The following is a 21110-nucleotide window of genomic DNA, read 5'->3' as shown; positions in this document are numbered from 1 at the left end:
CCTGAAAAGAGGGATTAAGAAAATAGTATTAACAGAAATCTGAGTAGTTATCAACCATCAAACATTAATTTCTTGAGAAGGATAGTGTCCTGAGCCACTTCATTTGGGCATCAATTTTTGAGGGGTTCTTTATTTTTTTATTAGTCTCATAATATCTATTTTCTGATAGTCTTTCCTAGTAACATACTTTTAACCAAGTCCTTGTGTTACACAGTTATAGGGAAGACTAGATTACTTCCAGTTTGTGAAGAAATTTTAAGGCATTGACAATAAAGCTTAATCACTTGTTCAGAATCAGGAAAGGTGATGATGAAAAATCGTTTGTTTCCTTACCGGTGTATTGGTTTTATAGAAGAAATTTTAAATTCCTTTTAATTTTTAAAAAACACATACTAAATGAATTAATAACTGTCCACAATTTTGTACTCATTAAGGCAATAGCAGGTTGTGGTAGTCTTTTTGGTTTATGAGTGTTTTTGTTTTTAAGTTTATTTAGATAGACCAATCTGTAAAGTACATTTGGTTTTGAAAAATATCTCATTAATATCTCACTTATTAGCCTTATATTTCCCCTTAAAAGAACTATGAAGGTACTTATTTTTATGGCATGTACTTAATATAGAATATATTCTTGTATATATAATTATATTCTTAAGACTCATTTTGCTTCTTTTTTAGGGACCCCAATGATTCCTGTACCGATGAGCATTATGGCTCCTGCTCCAACTGTAAGTATAACTTTTAAGGAGGAGTTACAAGTACTACTGCTTTTAATTGAATCTAAACAATTTGATAAACAGATAAATTATTTTAAAAGTTTAAATAATAGGAAGAAAGAGCATTTATATATATCATACTAATTTAAATATTATTTTCTCTCAAGTACAGTTGCTCCTAAAATAATGCTCCCTAAATAAATTATTTTGTTTTTGTGATTTTCCTCTTATTCTCTAGACTCTTCATATACTGTTACTTCAGATTTAGACATTGACTCTTCCATCACTCCCTCATGTCTTGGTCCTTGAAAGTAGGAGATGTGATCTGACGTATCTGATTTCTTAAAAGAAAAAAAAAATGCAGAAATGATCTAGTAGAAATTTAAAATTTGAAATGAATGTTGAATATATTTTTACACTTTGCTCTGACATACCTGATTTTTAGCTTCTTCAAAACTATTTTTTTTCTCTGTCCTCTGTCGTCAAGCTTTCTTAAGTTTTACTGAAACTTCTTCTCTGCTGAAGTTTTATTATTCAGTCTTATGTCTTGAACTTTAATTCTCCACATTCATAAAAGCTTCTGTACACTCTAGGCATCTTAGTTAAGAATGCTAGTATACTGTAGAAAGAAAGAAAGTGAAGTCGCTCAGTCGTGTCCGACTCTTTGCAACCCCCTGACCGTAGCCTACCAGGCTCCTCTGTCCATGGGATTTTCCAGACAGTAGTACTGGAGTGGATTGCCATTTCCTTCTCCAGGGGATCTTCCCGACCCAGGGATCAAACTCCAGTCTCCCACATTGTAGACAGATGCTTTACCGTCTGAGCCACCAGGGAAGTCCTCAAGACTAGTATACTGTAACACGTGATTAAATGATAACCCCCTTGATGTATATTTAACCAGAATTTTTCTTTGAGTTAATTAGTAGAATATAGAGTTTAAATTGTAATTCTTTGGTGAGGGAGATTAGGTCTCATTACTTTTAGCTATTTTTGTTTTTTTGACCTGTGGGTTTTGAAGAGGGAGGGAAGTGTTATTTATATTAAAAGCGTAGTGAAATAGGAACTTGCTGTGAGGCGGACCAAGGGGGCGGTCCAGCTCTTCTTGCATTGGACATTCATTGGAAGACATGCACTGGGAAACCTCCACATGATAAGTACTCTTATCCTCCTGCATGTCAGCCTAGGAAAGGCAGCTCCCCCAATTCACCAGTTCAGTGCTGACTGTATATGTTTTGCTAGATTCAGTTCCAAATATAAAGATGAGTAAGACTATTCCCTCTGGGAATTTGAACTTTATGAAAGGAAAAATAAGATAGAAACACAAGTAACTGAGAAAAGGTAAACCTAAAGTGTGGGGAGAGTGCTATGGGAATATTTGAAATTCTGCAGGAAAATTAGCAGGGATAATTGAAGTTTCCTTTTATACTAGTACAGAGTACAGTAGGTGAAGAAATGTGTGGGTATATTTGAAAACTTTAAATGATTTTTGATGTCTTAAACATAAAATTTCTATCCAAGTTTTTTTATTTGGTCGTCCAAGTTGTGTTTAAAAGAAAGGTAATCCAATAGTGAGTTTCCCTGGTGGCTCAGTGGTAAGGAATCCGCCTGCCAATGCAGGAGATGCAGGTTCGATTACTGATCCAGGAACATCTCCTGGAGAAGGAAATGGTAACCCACTCCAGTATTATTGCTGGGAAATCCCATGGACAGAGGAGCCTGGAGGGCTACAGTCCTTGGGGTTGCAAAAGAGTTGGATATAACTTAGCTACTAAACAATAACAGCAAAATCTAATAGTGACACTTTACTTGTCATGAATAAGTTGTATTAATGAAAAATGTGCTTTGAGAACTTTATATTAAATACATAGAACCTATAGTAATATTAAATATATAGAACCTGTAGTTATATTAAATATATAGAACCTGTCCTTTATGTTTGCTACTTTAAAATAGGTGTTTGGGGACTTCCCTGGTGGTCCAGTGGTTAAGGCTCTGAGCTTCCACTGCAGTGGGCATGGGTTCCATCCGGGTGTGGAAACTAAGTTCCTGCATGGTGTTTGATGTGGCTAAAAAAAAAAAGCTAAAATTGATGTTTTACCCTAGTGTTATATTAAGTGTGACTGCAAATTTAATTGCAAGTTCAAATGTTATTGTCTTTCTTCACTTTAGGTCTTAGTACCCACAGTGTCCATGGTTGGAAAGCATTTGGGAGCAAGAAAGGATCATCCAGGCTTGAAGGCTAAAGAGAATGATGAAAACTGTGGCCCCACCACTACAGTTTTTGTTGGCAACATTTCTGAGAAAGCCTCAGACATGCTTATAAGACAGCTCCTTGCTGTAAGTTAAACTGTTTATTTTTCATTAAAAAACTTTTTTGTTGTTAATTTCAGGCTTAAGAAAAATCAGAGAAGACTGAATTATTGTCTCTTTTATATTTTGAAAAGTTTCAATCCTGCAAAAAAGTTGAATAATGAACACCTTTGCAACACATTTTGCCACATTTGTTTTCTTTCTCTCTCTCCACACACACGCCTCTCAGTTTTTTTCTGAATAGTTTGGGAATAAGTTGTGGCTTTACATTTCACCTCTGAATACTTCTTATATCTCCTATGACCAAGATACTTGCCTGCATTTTTCACACTTAGGAAATTTAAGGCTGATTCAGTATTGTTAATTAAAATACATACAGCTCATATTTTTACCAACAGTTTCTATAATAGGTGTTTTTTGTTTTTGGTCTATAATCCAATCAGGGATGTATATACATTGCATTAATTGTCATGGTTCTTTAGATAGCTTCTTTATTATAAGTTCCCTGCCTCTTTTTGTTTAACTTGTTTTTGTTTTTCGTGATATTGATGTTTTGAAGTGTCTGGGTCTTTTGCAGAATGTCTCACCCGATTTGAATGCATTTTTTAGAATGGCCATGTGTGATGACTATTCTCAGGTGCAGCATAGGAAGAAACACCATGTCTCTTGGTTCCATTTTTGATGGTATTAAGTTATTTGTTAAGGTGATCTGATCTCTCCATTTTAGGATATCTTTTCTCCCTTTGTCATTAATGAGTAACCTCTGGGTTAATATTTTGAGACTGTGTGAGTTCTTTTCTTTAGAAGCCTTTGGAACAATGATGTTAACGTCTAGTGGCGATTGATTGACTCCCTTTAAAGTTTTTATTCTGAGCATATATAGTCAGTTTTTTTGACTTGGTCATTGATTTTCTTTTTTGTCTTAGTCTTAAAATTCATCCTGATGCTACATGCACATTTTAAGTGAAAGAATACTGATTTTTTTAATGAAAAATAATGCTATCCATACTCACTCCTTCCATAATCTCTACTATGTCTTAGAGAAGTTATTTTAAATTTTTTTCCTTTTTCATTTTATAGGTAATGTACATTATTGCCATTTCTGTTTTATAAATCATGTTATCTTTGCATTAAAAAGTGTTCAGAAAAAAAAGGGATTTAAAAAATAAACATAAAACCTAGCTTTGTCAGATCTTAGTGTTTTGGGATGCTAGCTTTAGATTTTCATCCCAGAGAAACAAAACATGAAGGTCCTAATTCTCATTTCTGTCTTCCACAGAGGTAATAACCAGAGGGAATCCATTATCCTAAACTGGGTGTTTATCATTCCTGACCATATTTTTTACTTTAATTACGTATTTATATTCATAAAAGTTTATCATTTATGAGTTTAAATTCTGCGTTCCTCCAGTTTGCTTTTTTCGCCCAGCATATATGCAGCTCTAGTTTGTTCACTTTTCACTGCTATATACCATTGCATTACAGAGATAAGCGATAAATTGTCAGATTGTTTACTGATGGTCATATGGATCATTTTCACTTTTTGATATTGTTTTGCTATGTTATTACTGGTAATATGTCTTTATAAGCGAACATGGAAGTGCTTGCTTTGGCAGCACATACTAAGTGAACATGAAATAAATTCTGTCATGTATTCTCTTAGAAGTGGAATTTCTGTCATTGGGCATGCTTATCTTCACTTTGAAAGATAATGCCAATTTTCCCCCAAGGTAGAACGTTGGAAGGACATTTTATTTATTGTATTTCTATTACAGATGTATTTTTAATTTTATTATTACTTATTTATTTTTGGCTGCACCGAGTCTTGATTGTTTGGCCTGGGCTTTCTCTAGTTGTGGCGAGTAGGGAACTGCTCTTCGCTGTGGTGGGCGGGCTCCTGGTTGCAGTGGTTCCTTCTGTTGAGGAGCACAGGCTCTCGGCACGCGGGGTCAGTAGTTGCGACTTGTGGGCTCTAGTGCAGGCTCAACAACTGTGGCGCATGGACTTAGCTGCCCTATAGCATGTGGGCTCTTACTTCCCTTGTTAGAGATTGAACCTGTGTCCACCCACATCGGCAGGCAGATTCTTAACCACTGACCCACCAGGGAAGTCCTCAGAGGACATTTTAAAAACATGTTTATTGAGATATAATCCACACACCATAAAATTCACCCTTTTATAATGCACAGTTCAGTGGCCTTTAGTATATTCAGAGAGTTTTGCAAACATCACAACTGTCTTAATTCTGAACATTTTTATCACCCCATATAGAAATATATATATATATATATATATAGAAAAACACGCTGTACCCATTAACATTGCTTCCCATTTTCTCCTCCCCTCAGCATCTGTTAAACCTGTCTCTGTGGATTTGCTTGTTCTGTGCATTTTATGTAAATGGATGTTTAGAATATGCGGCTTTTTTGTTTTGTCTTTCACTTAGCCTGATGTTTGTAAGATTCACCTATGGTGTAGCTTATTAGTGAAACTTTGTTCCTTTTTATGGCCAACTAATACTCCATTTAATGGATACACTACATTTTGTTATCCATTTATCAGTTGATGGACAACCAGTTGTTTCCACTGTGCTGCTGTGAATAATGATGCTGTGAATATTCATGTACAAGTTTTTATGTGGATATATGTGTATGTTTTCAATTTGAAACATCCCTTTTGAAAACTGTTGTTGATGTATATGTGCAGCAGAGTGTTTTTTAAGATATCTTTGAATTCTTGAATTTATCTCTTCTGTTTCTCTTTTTACTTGTAAGACTTTACATGGATGTCTGAGGAGCTTTGATTGTCCATATTTAAGAGTTAAGGATTAAAAGACTTGTGTACATAAGCTTACTTTGTAAAATGTTGGGCATCGCTGTAGGGTAATCTGACTGGCAGCCAGAGGTTTTAAATTCCGTGGAATGTTCTTTGAGGTGGGTTGATTTCTCTAGAAAACTTACAGTTTTATGCCTAGTTAAGTTTATGATTGACTGCCTGTATGAGGTTGCAGGTACAGGATTGACTTGAAGCATTTTTTGTTCACTTTCTTCAGATTTTTGCTATTCAGGCTCTCTTCTCTAGTGGTGGGAAAAGGTAATTGCTTGAAGCCTCTGAGACTTTGATTATTTCATATTTGTATTGTCAGGCAGTAACTTATTTTTATTCAGCTTCACACTTCAGCCCAATACTCCACAGTACCTTTCGCCCGCGGTTTGGATCCACTAGGTTTTATATTGATAGAATCAGTTAGCCTAATTTTTTCTTTCTTATCAGTATCTGCTTCTGTACACACTTGGAGTCATAGCTTTCTTTGCTTTCCTGAATGAGCTATTATCCATCCATTTGCCTTTTGTCTTTGCAAAATTTTGTTGAATTCTGGTGTTATTCTCTCACAGTATGTTTGACCTTATGGTATTTTGTTTTTTATATGTATTTTGGCTGCACCGTGAGGTGTGTGGAATCTTACTTAGTTCCTTGACCAGGAATTGAACCCATACCTGCTATAGTGGAAACTTAAAGTCTTAATTTCTAGATTAGACTACCAGGGAAGTCCCAATTCTTTGACTATCATTTTAGTAGTTTCTCTGAATGAAGATGTGAAAAATCCATGCATTTCTCAGCTTTGACAGACAATCTTTAGTTATTACTTTCCATAAAACTTTATTTAAGCCTTCTAATTTTTCTTTAATAATTAGAAATAAACTTTGTGAGTAAACAAAATGTAATAAATATCCCACCCTTCAGACAACCTGCCCCATTAACATTTTAGAGTATTTCTGATCATTTTATGAAAATTTTTTTCTTTACATAGTTAAAAATCTTACTGTTGGGACTTCCAGTGGTTAAGACTGAATGGTCCAGTGGTTAAGACTCCATGTTTCTAATACAGGGGATGCAGGTTCGATCCCGGTCGAGGAACTGAAGAGCCCATTCGCCTTGGGTGTGGCCAAAAAGAAAAAGCTTACTGTGTATCTGCAATTTCATGTCTCATGATATATTTGCATCCCATATCAAGCATTTCCCTATGTCTTTAAAAATCCTTTATAATATATACATGTGTTTTAAAACAGTCTTTATGGACTTACAGTATTTACTTGAATGTATTATAGTTTTAACTATTACAATATTTGGGTATTTTTGGTTTATTTACATGTATTTGTAAGATACATAAAACTAAAATGTCTAATTTATTGAAAGATAGTTTTCTGGAAATAAGAGTCAGTAAGAATTTATATTTTCCTTTAAAATGACTTGTGTATTTTATTCATATAATAAGTTTGTGGGAATTGCAAAATTTAGTTGCTGAGAAGAATTTTTTGGCTTCTGTTTTTTCCTAAGCAGGAATACAATTATGTTCTTATTTGCATTATAACTTTAAGTGGTAAGGATGTTTTTTGTTTTCTTTTAAAGAAATGTGGCTTGGTTTTGAGCTGGAAGAGAGTGCAAGGTGCATCTGGAAAACTTCAAGGTAGGTACCTTATTTATTGAGATCATCTTAATCTGTGAGTATAAGTTACGTTTGCATTTGCTCTTGTTGTCGTTAACCATGGAAGAGTTCTGTAACTAGCACTCTGTCCTCACTCCTACTGGAATGAGGACCAAAGGCAATTGGGAAGAAGTTGGCTGAGAGGTGAGATTAGAAAGTGAAAAAGGCTAGCAGGAGGTAGGAGAGGGAGGAAAAATTAGACTAACTGATTTCTTATTACTTTAAAAAGTTTTTTTGTTTCAGAGCAGGAGTGTATGATCAAGATGGAACAATAAAAAAAAAAAGAAACAGGACTTAGGAAGGAAGTGTAGAAGAGATGATAAGATGACCTGTTAGTCTTAAAAGCAAACTATTCTTTTCATACTAGTTGGCAGAAACACCTGTTTGATACACATTCTTTAAACACTATTATTATGGAAAAATTCATAAATATATAAATTGGCAGAATAGTGTGAACTCTTATGTACTTGTTGTCTAGCGTTATAACATTTATTAGGTCATGCCATTTGAGCTTAACCTGTACCCTGTCCATTTTCTTTTTGTATTATTTTTGTACAGTCCTGAGCACCAGATCATTTTGTGTATAAATATTTTTATGTCTCTAAAAGATAAGTTTTTTTAAATTAATTAATTTTAATTGGAGGCTAATTACAGTATTGTAGTGGTTTTTTGCCATACATTGACATGATTCAGCCATGGGTGTACATGTGTTCCTCATCCTGAATCCCCCTCCCACATAAGATAAGTTCTTTTTAAAAAACATAACCTAAAATGCAATTATAAGACCAGAGGAAAAAACATTTCTTCTAATTATTCTCAGTATTCAGATATCCGACATTCAGTCAATATCCAGTCCATGATCAGATGTCCAGCTGACTCAAATGTCAGTTTCTTGAATAGTCCTTTTGACTCAGGATTCATGTAAAATCCCTGCATTGCGATTGGTTGACATATTTTTGAGACTCTTAATATTTTTAGTTCTTCTGTTTTTCTTCTTTCTCTTGAGATTTGTTGGAGAAACTAGGTCATTTGCCCAGTAGTGTTTTCTCAGTTTGGATTTGCTGATTGCAGCTCTAGTAGAGTTATGTGCCTTGCATCTCTGTCCACTGCATTGTAATGTAAACTGTTTGGTAGTTGTAGCTTGAGACTTGATCAAATTTGAGTTTGTCTGTGTTATTTTTGTTGATACTTTTATATGTAAGAATTCTGATTAGGAGTTTCTTCAGTTAGGAGTCATATTCGGTTATAATTTTTTTTTTTAATGGTAGCAGCTATTGTCAGTGACTAGTTGATTCATTCACTGGGGGATTGCCAAATGTAACAGTCTGTTTGGAAGAATTCTGTTATTCCTTCATTGAAGAACAAATCATCAAGAATACATCCATAAGGATAAACTTCCTTTTCCATGTACTATTTGTACATGTACTATTTCCATGTACTACTTAGAGATATAATTTCTGTAAGAAAAATGGGATAAATGCTTTGGTTCTTTTAATTTTTCAAAAGAATGATCTTATGTTCTTAGCATCCTCTAGCAGTGACTTTTTTAAGACCTATTTTGAACTTCTAGATTGATGCATATTTAATTTGTTGTTATTATATTTAATATAGATTAATTGTGATTGTCCCTAGTGAAGTTTAAGTTGTCTCAGGTTGCCTCTGGAAATTGGATCTTCAGTGATTTTTGACCCAACAGCCATTTCTCAAGAAGCTCTGGTTTTTTTCAGTGGGAAGTTGTTTTCAAAAAGACCATCTGGAAATTGGTGCACTCACTGTAACCATTGTTTGGTCTTTACTTTGCCAATGAACAGTGATTCAAATTCAAACCTAGAAGATTTTTATCTAATCTTTTTTGTCGTACGTGTTTCTTTTCTTCCACATTTAGAATCCTGAGCTTCAACACTGGGGCTGATAGACTATTCAATAATTATTTTTTGTTATTGTTATCCTCTCACATTTCACATACAGTAATTTCAGACCAATACTGTCATCAATAATATGCTTGTTGACAGGTCTTTTTGTCTTTAGGATATATCCCACTTAAGTGTATGGTCAAATTTTCTGTTTTAAAATCACTCAACGAGTAGTTGTATCACTAAGTGTAAACATATTTGGATTTATTCGTTAAATTTTATTTTCAGTGTTTGCTCTTTTCAATTTAATTTTGTTTTAGTATCTGTTTATTAAAAATCATGAAAATAATGAGACTAGCTATTAAAATGAAACAGAGACAGAAAAATTAGACTAGTAAATAGAATAAAAGATCAGTACTTTTGTAGTTTAACATCTCTGAACTGAAAAGTGCTGTATTTAGGTTCAAGCAGCCTTCTTGCCTCTCTGTAGCTATGAAGAAATTGAGGGAGGAATGAATCCATGAAGTAATTAAAAGAATTAATCATGAAATTTGCTATTTTGCTGAGTATTTTTTCAGCAGTTCTAATAAGTAGCATTTTGCCTGATGAGAATTTTTCTTCCTTTCCCATTTTTGTTTTCTTTTTTTTTCTTTTGGTTGTTTGAGAGCGCTAAAAGAGAAATCCATGTTAAAGGTAATTGAAGGAAAATAAGGAGTGATGAAATAATCTTTGCGTTATAATGCTTTGGTCTCTAATGATTTCAGTTTTCCATAAATATTTTTCATCTTTCATAATTGTTTTGATATCTTACTAAATTCTTTGTATCCTTTGCTAGCCTTTGGATTCTGTGAGTATAAGGAACCGGAATCTACGCTCCGTGCACTCAGGTTATTGCATGACCTACAGATTGGAGAGAAGAAGCTACTTGTTAAAGTTGACGCAAAGACAAAGGCACAGCTAGATGAATGGAAAGCAAAGAAGAAAGCTTCTAATGGGGTATGTTTTCTATATTGTCTTCTCTAGGCCAACTGTGCTTTTTCAGTGTAAATGCTTCTCATTATGAATGAATCTAATACAGGGCTTCACAAGATCATCAAGAGTGTGTTTTATATATAGTTATTTTAAGTCTTTTATCTACCCATAGTGGGTGGGTGACTGTTGGTTTGCTTGTTCCAGGTTGGGATGAAGGTAGTAAGGGAGGCTGGACAAGGTTAACTTGCCAGAGAAAACACTGGTACAGACTATTCCAAACAGAGCTAATTCATTAAGACAGCTTTGTAAGTAAGTACAAAATATATTTCAACCTACAAAACTTTTATTAGTTGCCCTTTTTTAGAAGTACACAGGTTTTAAAATGAATTAAAATAAGTCTTATTACTTGTATCAGGTGGTGGCTCTATTAAATGAAGCTAATGTAAAGGAAATTTTTGTATGTTGTGTTGTAATGTATACATTACTACTCCCTCTCAACAAAGCGAAAAATAGCTAAAGCCTTAGTGTATGTTTCCTTGTCTTCCCTTCCTAGTTCCTTTTGACATATCAAGCTGAATGAATTCAGAGTAGATTCATTATTACCTTTCTATTTTATAAAAACAAAACAGCCTTTTTGGTCTGTTGAGGCTTTTAACTGTTATTCAAAATAGAAGTAGCTTTCTTAATTCCGTCACTCCCTCTTTTACAAAAACATTGTAAAAGTGTTCATAAAAGCAGAACAACCTCTAAGTAAAAGAAAGTGAAAGTGAAGTCGCTCAGTCATGTCCGACTCTTTGCAACCCCATGGACTGCAGCCTGTCAGCCTCCTCCATCCATGGGATTTTCCAGGTAAGAGTGCTGGAGTGAGTGGATTGCCATCTCCTTCTCCAGGGAATCTTCCCGACCCAGGAATCAAACCCGGGTCTCCCTCATTGCAGGCAGACGCTTTACTGTCTGAGCCACCAGGGAAGCTGAAGAATACGGTAAATACAACCCATAACTCTATCATCATTAGTAACCACCGTAGACATTTTTGTTGCATATTCTTCAAGGCATTTTTCTCTAAGGTACAAGACATTAAGTGTAATTATGTCAAGCCCTTGCTCATACATCCTTAATGGTTTTGAGTTTCTCAAAGTATAAAGCCTATATTCTTATCATGGTGTCCTATCCTTGCTCCCATCTACCTTTCTGGCTTACTCCATCAATTCCCTTCCATGTGTCAGTCATATATTCCTACAGACTCTTTTGTGGTTTGATGTCCTTGTTGCCCATCTGAGCTCCCTGTTGAAATTCTATCCACATTTAGTTTAAATGTTGCTTGATTCATGTAACTATCATGAGTCCTACCCTTGATTCCTCTGAGGCAGAATTAAATTCTTTCTTTTTATATAAAGCAGGATTTTACTGTTATGTCAGCCTGCTTTGTAGTGTATTTTGTTTGTATCGCTCTCTCATACCTTCTTATCCCCTGTTTTCATTCTCATATTCTACATTCACTGATTATAAGGTAGGGCAATAAGTTCACAGACTATTTTTTCATCTTGTACCTCCACAGAACCTAGGTCAGAGTCTTTATTGCCCGTGATGAGAATGGGGTGAACATTTATTGTAACAGTTGCATTTATGTTGCTCACCTGATAATCTTTATTGTCTTTACCTAGCTGTATAAGGAATTAATACAATTTACAGTCCAGAGAAATTGTGTTTTTTTTTCATATCAGCACTAGTGTCTGTCATACCCCTAAAACCTTAAAAAAGCCAACGGTCTTAGATTTTCCTTGCTGTGATTCATATTTCAAATAAAGCATGGATACAATGCTTTCAAAGTTTTTTATGTAATTCCCCTGGACTCATCATTGTACTCTGCTTGGTCATTTGTGAGGTGGTTTAAATTGTGGCATTTGCAAATGGTGTGCTCTGATCATAAAGTAAATCATTTCACTGTATGTTTATATAAATGAGGAAATGAATAATTGTGTGACTTCATTTTGTAATCACTGTTAATAAGAGGAATCACAATTGAAATCTTTTATATTTTTCCTCAAGAATGGAGTTGAAGCTACCTCTAATGGAGCAGTTATTTCAGATAAAATGAAATTTAAAAAATTAGCAGACCTGACTTCTGGGTGCATTTGGCATGGTTTCCAGAGGTATTGAAGTCGTAAGACAAGCATGGCATAGTTTTGCAGAGTTGTCCATTTTACTCAACAATACTAGTAAAATGAAGACAAATAATTCTATCAGATAAAAATTTTTTTTCAACAAGTAAATACATTGTCAGGATTTTTTAGGGTAAATGTGAAAGTGTATTTGTTCTTTATTTTTTATTGTTGATTTGTTGGAGAAATTTAGAAAATAGTGATTTGAAGTAGATGATATGAGAAGGAGACATTGAGAAATGTGTGTGGTACCTCATCCATTTTCCTGATTCCCAGGCAGAAGAAAGAACACGATTAGTTGTGTAGTCCTCTGATTCAAAAAGAACCACGAATTTGTCTAGAAAGATGTTTTTCCTGACCCAGAATTTTAACAGGAATTATGTGCCATGATTAGTAGTGCTGTTAAAAGCTTTTATTTAGATTTTGCGGAATCTGTAGAACTTTTTTTACCTCTAGTACAAGTATTTCATTTGAGGTAGCAACACTGATCTTAGTCCCTGTCCTGTTTTACCTCTTGTTCAGTAGTAGTGGTTTAGGACTAGAGATTCTGCTTAATCATCAGAAATAGTGCTTGTTTACCACACATTCAAGATTGACTTCCAAGTATTGAAAGTGCAAATAACCTTTGGAAAGAGCTGCCTACTTTGTGTTTTTTAATTTAGGACAGATCAGATACTGCACGTAGGAACACCTCACATTTTTGTTTGGAAACTAGTGTGAGTGTGGTGGAACATACATTTTTTCAAAAGAAAGAGCTCTACAGTATACTAACGCACATATATGGAATTTAGAAAGATGGTAACAATAACCCGGTGTACGAGACAGCAAAAGAGACACTGATGTATAGAACAGTCTTATGGACTCTGTGGGGGAGGGAGAGGGTGGGAAGATTCGGGAGAATGGCAGTGAAACATGTAAAGTATCGTGTGGGAAGCGAGTTGCCAGTCCAGGTTCGATGCATGATGCTGGATGCTTGGGGCTGGTGCACTGGGACGGCCCGGAGGGATGGTGTGGGGAGGGAGGAGGGAGGGGGGTTCGGGATGGGGAACACATGTATACCTGTGGCAGATTCATTTTGATATTTGGCAAAACTAATACAATTATGTAAAGTTTAAAAATAAAATAAAATTGGAAGAAAAAAAAAAAAAAAAGAAAGAGCTCTACATTTGCTTAGTTCCCAAAGTTCTTGTTTTGGACTCTAGAGGTCAGTGCCAAAGAGAGGGCCAAGTGGAGTTTTTACCTAACTCTCCAACTAGTAGCTTTACTATAACAGCTTTTAATTTCTCTGAAAAGAGCCAAATAGTTGGGACATGTAAACATCTTAGATGTTCAGTCTATTTCTTTGATCCTTTTGTACATTACTGCACTGCTGAACCCTTCACTTTATGTTGCTCAGTATGCTTTCTGTTTCTGAAGTGGAAGAAAAAATGAAGTCAGGAAGTTGTCTGTGGTTCAGGACCCAGAAGTAGAGTTTAAGTTGAAACTGAAAATAACTTTTCCTCCCAAGACATATATTGTCATTTTTGTTTTTCTTACATTAATAATTGCTTAAGAGATGGGGCTCATAAGCTTTCCTTCTAAAAAATGTACATTTTCTCTATGGATCAAGGGGTGGTAGTCATTTGTAATGTAGTGTGAACTAGTTCATTCCAAATGCTTTATTATGTTTAGCTATATTAGTATTTAAGTCTTAGCTTAGGATGAGTGGTGGTAGAGAATTTAGGGGCTGTGAATATTTTTAGATGAATAAGGCTTTGGATTTGTAACTCCACCTCTGTCCTTATGTTTAAAAGAGCATGGCGATGTAGAGGGTTCATGGAAAGAAATTGAGAATGTAGGTAAAATGCTAAAGACAGACTGGACTTCCTCTCATGAGGTTTATTTTCATAATAAAGAATTTAGATCTCAACAGCTGAGGGTTGATAAAAATAATTGTATGTGTCTTCAGGACCTAAGGTTTCAGTGACAGGTTACTGGTGGTTTAATTCTTGTCATTTTAAAACTTGTGAAGAAGCAGAGTATTACTGAAGGGATTTTAATGAAAGCTGCATAAAGACCTTATTGTTATATATCATTGATTTAGAATAAGAGAGGACCATATCACCAAATTTTAGTTTATAATTTAGTTTACAATTTTCTTTATTATGAAAATAATTTGGTAAATAATATAAACAATTGAATTACTCTCCTTGGTTAAAGCATTGTATCTTTATCCAAGATGCCAAGTAGATAGCTGGCTATAAGAAAATTAGATGAAGAAGCAGGTTTGAGAAAGTAAGCAACTCAAGAGTGGTTAGTTACCACATTTAAGGACTTACATGAACATTATCTATCATAACCTATATCTGTGTCTGTTATCCTTCTTCCTTCTCTTAAATTGTTAAATACTTAGGGAAAGTTATTTCTTTCTTTAATTTTGAATTTTTAACCATCTAACATAGTGTCTTGCATATAGTAAACTCAAGAATTTGAGCAAATTAAGAAATAAATGCGTGCTGAAGAAGTATCCATTGGGGATAGCTTTCAGAATGCTGGTTGTTACGAAATCACGGCTCAGTTACGTGAAGGAGCCACCAGGCATGACACTCATCTTGAAGAGCGTTTAGAGCATTGTGACCAAGAGCCAGCATTTGTCCAGAAAAGCAGAATTCTTGTTTGTATCTGAAAATTTGCACAATGTATGTTTACTAAGTATGTATGTAGTTTTAAGTTACAAAAGTTTTTTGTATATGTAAATCTTTATGTTTATTTTCTTTATCATACTTTTTTGTTGCTTCTTTGTCATACTTTTCCTCCTTTCCAAGTTTTAAGAAGAGAAGAGGGTAATGAAATTGTCTGGAGTTTGAGGTCATTCTCTAAATTTTGTCATTTGAACTTGGATTAATTACTTAACTAGGAGCTTTAAAATAAAACAGAAATAAGAACAGTAGGATACTGGAAACCAGTCATTTTTTCCCCACATGGACACAGGTAACAATTTAGACTTCGTTTAAAAAAATAGTAAGTCTTGGGAAAGAATTCCCTGGTGGTCCAGTGGTTAAAACAGTGCCCTTTCACTGCTGAGGGGGCCTGGGTTTAGTGTCTGATTTAGAAAACTAAGATTCCCACGAGCCTTGTGACCCAGCCTCTTCCCCCCAGCCCCATAGTCTGTTACTTATTTGTGAGAAGTAGTACAACATGATTTTGTTTTTATTTTTCATTATGTTACGTTCACAAGTTGTGCGGAGAAAGATGCGCATATTTAGAATTGATTCCTTTTTAGTTACATGAGTATTTTAAATGGTATTCCCACATTGCAGAAAGCAGAGGGGGGAAAGAGAAGCCATCATTTCAGCTCCTGGTCTTCCTAGTGTTTACGTTTTTTGTTGTATATAGTTTTATTTGTTTAACCTACATATGTTTTTGGTTATTATTTTATATGTTTTTTTACTTTATTATATTTTTATATATTTTATTTTATAAATATATTTTATATATTTATTATATTGTATACTATAAATATATCATTATATTTACTTTTGTTTTGGCTGTACCCCAAAGCATATGGGTTCTTAGTTCGCTGACCAGGAATTGAACCCGCATCCTCTGCATTGAGAGCATTGAATCTTAACCACGGCCATGGGACTGCCAGGGAAGTCCCTGTTTTTGTTTATTTAAAATGGTCTCTGTCATAGGTACATAAAATTGTATTTTGCTTTTTCAACGTAATTAAGTTTTCAACACTAGAATGAGTTACTCAGTAAATATCATTAGTTTGTGCAAGTATTGGGCAAGAGGATCTGAAAAATTGTGAAAGCTTTTCAGATGTGTAGTGTGCTAACCGTGTGATTCAGTCTTTCTGTTGCTAGTTAGGGATCAGAATGTTAGATATCAAAGGACCAAAGAAAAGAAAATGATAGAGTACAGTATATCTAAGGAAAAAAATGTAAAACAAATAGTTTACTTTTGTGAAGTTGGGAGTAAAGCTAAGTCTGCGTTTAATAGGGCTACAGAGATGGTTTGGAGAAAACATGTTTGTTTGTTTTGTGTGCTAACTTGTTTTGAATGATTTTGATTTTCTTGTTTGATTCCCTGCCCCCCTTTCCCATCTCCTGAATCTGCCTTGTTGTTGTTTTTTTTTTTCAGAATGCCAGGCCAGAAACTGTCACTAATGATGACGAAGAAGCCTTAGATGAAGAAACAAAGAGAAGAGATCAGATGATCAAAGGGGCCATTGAAGTTTTAATACGGGAATACTCCAGTGAGCTCAATGCCCCCTCACAAGAATCTGACTCTCACCCCAGGAAGAAGAAGAAGGAAAAGAAGGAGGACGTATGTGTTACTGATTTATGCCAGCAGAATCATTTCTACAATTTACATTTTGTGCTTTCATTACATTCCAACTTATGAGGGGAAAATAGAATGACTGGCATTTATAACAATATACTGTTAAGGCTAATTTGACCATGTTTTATCTTCCTTTTTTTTAAACCAAAAACATTTCTGTTTTTACATTTTTGAAATGCAGTGACATGGAAAGTTGTGTTTATTTGTGGATTCATTAAGTAAGGGGGGAAAAGGACAAACTTGAGGGATGGATAGAAATTAAAATTAAGGAGTAAAGTTTTTTTTCCCCCCTTTTGCCACAGAAGAGCTGGCCTTGTTTTGCCTTACTCCCTAATTATTTTTCTCTGCTCCAAGCGGGATACCAGATCTTCTTCACTGAGGATTTTGACCCATTTTCAAATTTCTTAGCCACTTTTCCTTATAAACCACGTTTCATTTCACTCCATCAACAGTAATGCTGTTGGCCTTATAAATGGAGTACTATGAAAGAGCAACACAAGATGAAAACTCCTCTCCAGTATTTTATTATCACCCACTTTTGTCAGTCTAAGCTAATGGAATGGTAGGGAGTGCAGGTTGAAAGAAAACGTTTGATTTTCTTAGTTACTTTCATTTGGATATACTTAACAGAAATTATGGGGAGAGTTCTGTAAACATATTGGAGGTATATTATATGAATGGATTGCATATGCCCTGGAAAAGTAGTACTGTAAACATTGTGAATTAATATCAAGGCATTTTCACAGTTCATACTGTTCTGGATTTCATTGCCTTATTAAGCCATCTTCAGCTTTCTTTCTGATACATCAGATACATTTTTATTATTTGGCTGCTTCTTGCTTCTGTGGCCATAAAAAGCTGTCTAATGAAGTGCCAGTCATTAGAAATGGTAATTGGTAAGAGTCTATCAGATATAGGGTAATAGAGACCTGTAGAGTTTGTTCTTCCTCTTTCCCCTTTAATGGCAAAGGAGAAAGTACCTAGACACCTTCATTTGAAATGGTTTGAGGTGAGAGAGTCAAAAATTCTGCTCTGTGGCAAGAATTATTAGGTAAACTTTGTTGTTTTGATTGTTCCCTCTCTCTTGGAAAGGATGAAAAAGGTCTCACACTGCTAGTGTGAGATCCTCTTTATTCCCCTGGTTGGGGGTCTTGGAAGGAGTAGAAGTGGTAGGTGATAGATTGAGTGAAATCTCTTTTGTTATCAAGTAATTTAAAATCAAGAAAGTGTTACAGAAATCTGACATTGCTTATAGTGTAAACATACAGAAAACTGTTATTCAGAGTCATATGAACTGTTTGTTTTAATCTTTGTGGATTTTTCCGCAGATCTTCCGCCGATTTCCCGTGGCCCCACTGATCCCTTATCCACTCATCACTAAGGTTCGTTTACATCTGTAAAGTAATTAGCCTCCAACTAAAATGAATAAATTAAAAAAAATGTTTACTGCTACTTGCCAGATGTGTGATTCTTGTGTTCTTTACTATTTAACTTAGATTCGTTACTATATAAAGTCTTTACTCCTATGTTTTGTAAAGCCTGTATAGAATATCTAGCCTTTAATTTCTATCAATACAGATTGATCTTTATGCATTCCTACCTGTCCCCCCTGTTTTTTAGGAGGATATAAATGCTATAGAAATGGAAGAAGACAAGAGAGACCTGATATCGCGAGAGATCAGCAAATTCAGAGACACACACAAGGTAGTATTCTTGTTTTTTCACTTGATACCAATCTAGACTTTTTACAGAATCCAAAGCAAACAGACAAAAAAAATCAACCTTACAGTAGAATATGATTTTAAATGCTTTTTTGTCTAGGTTTAATTTATACTTAGATAGAAACAAAGAAACAGAAGACCAGTGCCGTATTAGAGTAGTCCTTGGCATATTGTATGTAGATTTCTCAGTTACTGACTACTCTGCAGTCATCTCACTTTAATATGAATAAAAGCTAGTTTTATTTTTAGATTTCAACATAAACATCAAGGTCAGATTTAAACAATTCAAGGGGGCAGCAGAATAACATACACTGTAGTGTATTTCTGGGGGCAGTTATTTAACTTAATCTTAGGAAAACCTTTTCTTTAGAGCTGAGATTAAAATTTAAGATTATATTTGTGTAGATTTAAGTTGAGAGGGGGAGATTTTAAAAAGTAGGTCAGTGGTTACCAGACTTACCAAATTTTAGATGCATGGAAGAACTGTAAATTCCCATAAAGCTAATCTATTCATTGACCCCCACCATTATGATAGAGATCATATGGTGACTAATGCAAGATGAAACTCTCAGCTTGGAAAGTAACAAGGAATAGGATGTAAGTATGAGCTTCTGTTTTTTATTATATTTATGGATGCCCCCTCAGAAAAATATGCAAAGGGGTAACTGGCTTGGAAATGGATATTTATGCATAGTAAATCCCACTCACGAATTTTGCCTATTGAAAGCTTCTCTCAATGACAGTGCATCTGTGAATGTTCGCTGGTATTGAAGGTGATGCTTACGGACAGTGAAATGCAAACACTGCATGAAATGTATTTTGATGCTGGAGATGATAAGATGTTACTGGTTCTTACTCCTGAGATTGAGTGACCTTTAACTCAGTGAGATGTTAAGTGTTCATTTTTTATTTTATTTAATCTTATTTTTTCTTATAGCTTTCAAAATCCCTTATTGACAGTTAATGTCATAGAATCAATGCTGCTGAACACATTATCCTGATGCTGAGCCTTAGCTCACAGACATAGGACTTTTTCAGGAATTAAGTATGTCTAAAAGCACAAATGTAGATTTCCCAATTTAGAGTTAAAAAGTTAGTCTGTGGGAAGTCATTTTAGAGGTATATTAGGTTCAGTACTCAAATTCAGGGTATGTGTAAAGCTTGAAAGCGGTATACAGTGTGTGTGTGTGTGTGTGTGGTTTGCCCCCCTTTTGTTGTTTATTGTTAAATCCTGTCATGTCACTGGTAAAGTATGAAGAAATAATGTTTTAAGAAATCGATTGCAAAGATATTTGCTTCAGAGTTTGAGAAGCTGTCAGGCCTTTGGCTGCCTTAGATGTATTTCACTGTGGGGAGAGAATGTTTTGAATTTCCAAAATGCGCTTTAAAAATAAAATCAAAGTGAAAAAGAAAAGCCGTTCTTTTTATTGGGTGGTATGGTTAAAAGGGATATTTGAAACTCCAGTAACAAAAATTGAGCTCAGTGAACCTTTGCATGTTTTGGTATGAGTTTATTAAATAACCACAGACTGTCAGGGTATCAGCGTGGCAGGGGGCGTCCATTTACAGCACGGACGAGTCTGAAGAGAGAATAAGGTAAGATTTATGTTTTTTTTTTTTCTGTCCTTTCCTCTTCATTACTTCACTACTTTCTTAAATCTTTTTAGATTCACTTCATTTTTTCTTTCTCCAGTCTTTGTGTTAAAAAAATATATATATGTGTGTGTGTGTATCTACTTACTGCATATATATTATATAATCTTTTAGAATTGTGTTTAGTATGGACCAGATTCACTTACTTTTTCATTTACTTAGAAGAAAACTTTTGAAATGAGTTCTGAAACAAATTATTATTTAATTAAATGGAACTATACATTTAAGAAATAAGTGGTATAGTGATTAAGCAAAAGTAGAACAATTGAGGGAAACTACCAAAAAGATTATTATTGGAAGAGCTAAAATAATCTGTAAGTATTATCTCAGAAATAAACAAATTTCATTTAAGTGTATGATACTGAGGTAAGTTTCATATAGTATAGCCTCATTTTATGATACATTTAAAAAATTTCATCAGATGACTGTTTCAGAAATTAGAATTTGCCCATTTAAATAGCTTACAGTTTCTGTCCTCTTTCTGCCATTTCTTTTTTCTTCTCTTTGTAATTTCAATGTATTCAGTATTGGCTTTGCCTCCATTCCATTTTGATATAGACTGGCACCACAGCTGAATATATTGATTTCTCATGCATTAGCTTTTCTTTCATAATCCTCTGTCAGTTCTCTGATCCATGAGCGAGAGAAAAAGAGTATAACAGGTAAGATTGCTTTTTTAAAGTTGTTTTAAATGCTTTACATGACTGAGAAAAGAAAAAAAATGCACATTTTATTGTTGTAATTTAAATTTCATTTCTATGACACTAAACATGAAAACAGGAAAAATGTGTTTTGTTTTTGTTTTGTTTTCCCTGTTTGGGTTTTTTTTTTCCCCCCTGAGTTTGTGTAGAAACTGTGTGGTACACTGGTAATCTTGTCAGGGTACAAACTTGGTCTGACTTTGTTATTTG

General features: G+C 34.5%; 1 protein-coding gene across 7 annotated transcripts in view; it reads left to right on the top strand.

Moving 5' to 3' along the window:
* The window catches only part of RBM25 (RNA binding motif protein 25), a 47825-nt gene that overhangs the window by 9442 nt on the left and 17273 nt on the right, over positions 1–21110 (top strand). For 4 of the 7 annotated variants that reach the window (XM_086319823.1, XM_086319825.1, XM_086319826.1 and 1 more), the window contains 7 exons: positions 679–728; positions 2886–3053; positions 7437–7494; positions 10201–10361; positions 16625–16810; positions 18154–18207; positions 18446–18529. In XM_086319823.1, coding sequence (XP_086175949.1) covers positions 679–728; positions 2886–3053; positions 7437–7494; positions 10201–10361; positions 16625–16810; positions 18154–18207; positions 18446–18529 — 761 coding nt within the window. Of the gene's footprint in view, positions 1–678; positions 729–2885; positions 3054–7436; positions 7495–10200; positions 10362–10541; positions 11321–16624; positions 16811–18153; positions 18208–18445; positions 18530–21110 lie in introns of those variants that run through there. The other 3 variants (XM_086319828.1, XM_086319829.1, XM_086319827.1) reach the window with 3 other exon arrangements.

Source organism: Bos grunniens, chromosome 10 (assembly GCF_055505025.1).
Source record: "Bos grunniens cultivar Pamir isolate PY7600 chromosome 10, Bosgru_T2T1.0, whole genome shotgun sequence".
NCBI classification, from domain to species: Eukaryota; Metazoa; Chordata; class Mammalia; order Artiodactyla; family Bovidae; genus Bos; species Bos grunniens.
Note: the sequence above shows the minus strand (reverse complement) of the source record. Positions and strands in the feature narration are given on the sequence as shown.